We start from the raw sequence: 6,000 nt of genomic DNA on the forward strand, positions 1-6,000 counted from the left end.
GAATTTGTCCCTTGTGATCTTCTGGACATCTCAGCTACTACTCTTCCTGCTGTCGTGGCTGCTATACTTGGGTCCATGGGCATAAACCCAACATAGTTTTGTCCTTCCTCCTGCCTTTTCAGAAAGGCCTTTGAATTGACAGTCTGCTATATCCACTTGGTGGTTACTGTACTTGGTATATTGATGATGAAACCAAAATAAAAGAAAAACCTGAGGAAAAAAACAAAAGTTTTGGTCAATTAGGGAGGTGACGTTGGCTGGACAAGGAAATAGGGACCACTAGTCTCCTAAGAAGGGTAACGTGAAGAAAGCGGCACTGAAATTTTTCTGGTAACTCTGTGCTGGCTGGATGGTAGTGGAGGGAGATATTTTCCAAAGCTTTTCAGCACTGAGATCCCAGAATTCTCTAACTCTGAGGGAAGGTTGGTTGGCTAGCCAGAACATTGTTCCCAGGGCAGAAGGATGTGGCTTGGCTTGGCTTAGCCTCCCCTTGTCGTTCTGGCTCTCTGTACCTCTCTCCCTCCCACCAGTAAAACTTTAGCTCCTGGATACCAGGGACTGGGTGTTTGGGGTTGATTCTGGTTCTGTTTCTTTCTCCCTGGTGCCAGCCCAGGGCCAGACATGTAGCCAGTGCTTTCTGGATTAGGTCGAGTATCTGGACCTTCGTTCACATAATTTTTCTTTGTTTCCTCAGCACATGATTGCAGATACCGTCCGATCCCTGAGACACTGCCGGAATAACCAGTTTGGTGAGTGATCCCAGTCTTACCTGGCAGTATAAGCAGTCTGTTGCCTGGGGTTCTGTGTGGTGGGCATGACATGTGTATCTGGTGATGATGTGGAACTTGGTTCCCTTCAGACATTGTGAAGTAGAAAGAGGGGACAGGGCAGTAGCCCATGTCTATATCTCCTTTTCCTTCTGCCCTTTTCTTATTCTTCCTGGATAGTCTGTTCTAATCAATGAAAGTATGTCCAGACCCAGATTATGGGATGCAGGTGGATTGGCAACCCCCTGTGCTTGGATGCCGGTGGATCGGCAGCCCATCAGTACACAAGGCAAGGCAAGCACCGAACAGAGCCATTCCACTGGGCCCAGAATTAAGGAAGGCAAAGTGAATGGGCTGGATTACATTGGATACACCTCCAGTGAATAATCTCAATTTATACTCTAACTCAAAACCCCGTGGGTTTTTTTTTAATATCAGTTTTCCTTCTAATGCTATATGAGATTCAAAGAACAGTGTGATCTCCCCAGAATACAATTTGCAAGTGACTCCAAGGATACTGGAGAGATAAATGAGATAGGGGTGGGTGAACATATCAGCAACAACTTATATGCAAAAAAGGGCAGAAAAGCATCCTCAGAGCCATACATGATTAGAAAAGGAGATGGCACTGTCAAGTAGCAAACATGTGGGTGCCAGATGGACAGCTTGGGGAGGGCATTGGTACCCACTGAGAGAGGCAGGCCACCAGCCAACCACTCAGGCAGTCAACAAGCACTTATTAAGTGATTCCTATGTACCAGGCACTGTGCTAAATGCATCCTGGGGAGACCCTTTAAGGAGCATTTACAGATAGCCGTGACCAAGAAAATCTGAGAAGAAGAACGGGTGGAGGGTGCTGTTGGAATAAGTGTGCCCATGGATGGGATTATGGGCCCGTTGATATTCCGAATGGGTCAATGAGAGAAGGTGCCATGGGTTGTAACTGTAGTGTAGGAGCTTAGATTCCCATGAGGAAGCTGATTGAAAAGCAACAAAAAAAGCAGAACGTTGAGCCTTCTCTCATAGGAGCAGATTTTTTTCTGGGCTGCCCTCCCTCCTTATATGTGCCTTCTAAAATACTTTGCTTCCCTCAGAACTAAGCTTAGAAATCCTGACAGAGAGGGTGGTGTAATAGAGTGAGTGCTGGGCTTGGAGATAGGAAAGCCTGCGATTGAATCCCCACCCCCTCAGATACTTCACAGCAGTGTGGCCTGGGTCCTTTTGGCATAGATAGATAGATAGATAGATAGATAGATAGATAGATAGATAGACAGATCAACGGATAGACAGACATATACATACATGTGTGTACATGTGCATATGTATATATAATATATGTGTGTGTTTATGTTAACTTAAGTTCTCTGAACCTCAGTTTCCTCATGTACAAAATATGAGGATTATATTAGATCACGGGGTTTTAACCTTTTTTGTGTCCTGGACCTCTTTGGCCATCTGGTGAAACCCATGGACCTTTCTGAAGATCATGGTTTTAAAATACTTAAAATAAAATACATAGGATTACTAAGGAAGCCAATTATATTGAAATACAGGTATCAAAATATTTTTTTTTAAAAACCTAAGGATACAGACCCCATTTTAAGAAGCCCTGCTTAGATCACATCACATCTATTCCATCTCTAATCCTATTGCGATTATTTACGTATGTATTGTGTGTGTGTGTGTTTGTTTGTGTGTGTGTGTGTGTGTGTTTTAAATAGAACATCTACACTGTGCCAGATAATGTGCTAGGTACTTGGGGATTCAAACACCAAACTAAAATAATAGCCCCCCTCAAAGAGCTAACATTAGCATTCAGAATATCAAATTTGGTTTTGTGGTAATTATTGCCATTATAATTCCATGTTTTTCACCAGCATTTTATCAGACAATCGAGTGGCCTGGATTACATGAATGTAATCGCCACGGTAACGCTTGGTTCTACTCTGAAATTGACATTTTAGAAGCAGCTCATGCAAATATTCCCAAAGGAACAGCTCCCCCGCCCCCAGCTAAATTCATATGGATGTGAAGCAAATTTACTGAATATTTATTAGAGTATGATAGGCAGGCTTCTTTTCTATTAGGCTTAGTTATTTAGTCTTTAACAACAGGGATTGGTTTTTCTCTTTGGCTATTTGAGTCTGACTAAGGGGACTGTGGAAAAAAAAGGCAGAAGGAAATTAAACATGATCCATGGTTGGCCAGAAGCCCCCCTTTATAAATGAAGCATACCAGCCTCAGATGTCTCCAAGGGTTAGAAAATAATAATGAAATTCTCTTTTTAGCATCGCATTTTCTTCCTTTGAGTCTATGGAGAAAATCACCAAACTCTACCCAGACGTTTGCTTCATTTCGACAGTAATTTCACTATTTGTTATTGTCAAAACAAGAGGGACTGTGAATCATTTTCATTCTGTATTTTAGTCCTTTTTGTTGCTGTTTCCATGAAGTTTTGTTTCCAACAAAGACAAGAATTAGAAGTCATTTGTGAACTCCAAGCCCCAAATTGTCTGCTCCCCAATATTACCCTTACAACACTCCTTTCTTTAAATGGGGGTATTTATACCAACAGAATGGAACTAGCATTAAAAAATAATAATAATTCCCAGGAACCAGCTGGCAAAAAGCCTCACACAGATAGCTGATACTGGCTTTCCTTTTCTGGAAGGGCAAAACTCAGGCCTCGGGCCGAGCTTCTCTCTCTCTCACTAAATTCCCTCTTCTTCACTGTCAGTCTTAGGGAAAAGCTAGGATGCTAGACCAGCACCATGGACATTTCCGTGCTATATAACTAGATAACGTGTGTGTGTATGCACAAATATACATGTATTAACATATAATTGTATATAATACAATTATATTCTAGTTTCTATAATATGTATGATCACTACATGATATATATAATAATGGGATGACATATATTTATATGTTAAGGCATACGTATGTGGGCAGCTAGGTGGCAGAGTGGATAGAGCACTGATCCTGAGTTCAAATCTGGCCTCAGACACTTGGTAGTTGTGTGACCCTGGGCAAGTCCCTTAGCCTTGTTTGCCTCAATTTCCTCATGTGTAAAATGAACTGGAGCAGGAAATGGCAAACCACGCCAGTATTTTTGCCAAGAAAATCCCAAATAAGGACACAAAGAGTCAGACATAGTTAACTGACTGAACAACAACAACAAATATATGTGTATAGGCACGTCATGCCATTATTCTTTTGGCCCCAGTTTTTGATCTGTAAAATGAAGTGACTGGACTGATCTCTAGGGTTCTAGTTTGCAATACAAGATTCAATGAGGCTTTGTTCAATGTTAAAATGATTTATATACAGCTCTTCCTCACTTCATACACACACACACGTATGTGTGTGTGTGTATATATATATATATATACACATATAAAATATACGTATATAAAATCTTGCACAAAGTAGCTATTTAAGAAATAAACTGTATGCACATAAACCTGTATGTAGATGATCATGGAAGATCCAAGGGGGTCCAAGTCTGGAGTCCAGGGCCCTTTCCTCTGTATAGCACCTTTACTCGTCTTTCCCCTCATCCCCTGCCTTGAACATCTTTGGCTTTTGCCCAGCAAGCTGACTCCAAAGAACCAAGGAAGGAAAGATTCCTCTCTAAGCTGTCAGCAGTCCCCCATTTAGAGAGAGATGATCTTTCTGATGATTGAGGTCACACTTGCCAGCAAATAGCATAGCTAAGAGAGACAGTCCAGGGCTGGGAAGCAGGAAGACCTGAGTTCATATCCTGGCTTAGACACTTACTGTCTTGTGACCCTGGGTAAGTCATTTCCTCTCATCTGCCTCAATTTCCTCATATGTAAAATGAGAGGATTGATTGATCTGTAAAATCTGTGAGCCTGTAATTGAAGCTTTTGCCATCACCCAGAAAGGATTCCAAAGCTCTTAGGCTGCTAATCTCTGTTTCTTTTCCTTCCCCCACCCCTTTCTCTGAGATTAGGAGGTGAAGTGTCTCCAAAAGAACACCAGGAGCTCAGATCCTACGTGCACCACCTGCATGTCATTGACAACCAGCAGGTGCTGTTTGAACTTTCCCACCGGATTGAGCCAAGGGCGTGAGCGCATACTCACGCTGTGGCAGCCTGGCGGGCGGACCCTGGGGACAGCAGCACTTTGGATTAAGGGAATGTCGATGCTGAGCATGTGGCTTTCCTCCTGAAAATGGATTTGCTGAGTTTTATCAGTCACTCCCTAGACGCCTGTGGGAAGGTCAGACAGCTTGAGAAGGAGCTGGTGCCAGCCTTCAGAGAGGAGAGAGGCACCGGGGCTCTTCCTGGCGAGCTGGAGCTGGGGTGGAAGAGGAAACAGCACCTGGAATTGGAGCCGGAGTTCCTTATGACAGTATCACTGGTCCAATAGCTTTTCACTTTCATTTGTGTGCCAGTGTTAAAATAATCTTATGCCATGCCATGTCATTTCCTGTTAGGACAAAACATTTCAACCAGAAAGCACAGAATGTGAGGAGGGATGGAAATTTCCCAGACACCTTGGAATGCACTTCTCAGTGGGTCCCACCACATTACTTGAGAGGCAGCCTGGTGTCATAGCTAGAGGTCTGGCCTCAGAATCAGGAAGACCTGTGTTCGAGTACCATCACTGACACATCCTAGCTGTGTGACCCTGGGCAAATCCCTTCCCCTCACAAGGCCCCTGGTTAAGACTAGAATTTACAGAGCAGATGGGAATCTGTGTTGGTGCCTGAAGTTCCTACACTGGTCCAGTCCAGCAAAATTGCTTTTTTTCCAAGATCTTGAAAAAAAAAAAGTCACATCATTTGCCCCCTTTCTGACTCAGCGGTGGTTTCTCCATGGGAATCGCAATGAAACCATGCATGTGTGTGTACACATAAATGTTAAGGGAAACCTGGGAAGAGTACTCCCCATTATGCCTGCTTACATTCTGAAGCTTGCAATTTTCCGACACCCACTTTTAAAAAAACATGATCATTTAAAGATCCACACTTAGGGATGAAATTATTTTCTGCACAGCTGGCTAATTTAATGAAAATTATTTGGACCAATTAGGCAAATTATGCCAAATTGCATCTCCCATAAGGGCAGCATTGTTAATGATTGCCTTTTAAAAAAAACCTGCACTCAGTATAATTTCTGAGGATTTTTTTTTTCCACACTAAATGAAAGACGTCCCACTCCTGTGTATGCTCTTGTAAGGTCTTTGAAAGACACCAGTTCTT

The 6,000-nt window shown here is 42.8% G+C and overlaps 1 protein-coding gene across 3 annotated transcripts in view; it reads left to right on the forward strand.

Annotated features, from left to right (window-relative positions):
- Positions 1-5,620, forward strand: part of RAPGEF5 (Rap guanine nucleotide exchange factor 5) — a 235,505-nt gene extending 229,885 nt beyond the window's left edge. For all 3 annotated transcript variants that reach the window (XM_027872072.1, XM_027872073.1, XM_027872074.1), the window contains 2 exons: positions 695-749; positions 4,747-5,620. In XM_027872072.1, the coding sequence (XP_027727873.1) occupies positions 695-749; positions 4,747-4,865 (174 nt within the window). In that variant the 3' untranslated portion in view covers positions 4,866-5,620. The remainder of the gene's footprint in view (positions 1-694; positions 750-4,746) is intronic.
- Positions 5,621-6,000: the final 380 nt, after the last annotated feature.

This window comes from Vombatus ursinus, unplaced genomic scaffold (assembly GCF_900497805.2).
Source record: "Vombatus ursinus unplaced genomic scaffold, bare-nosed wombat genome assembly UNPS02014799.1, whole genome shotgun sequence".
Classification (NCBI taxonomy): Eukaryota; Metazoa; Chordata; class Mammalia; order Diprotodontia; family Vombatidae; genus Vombatus; species Vombatus ursinus.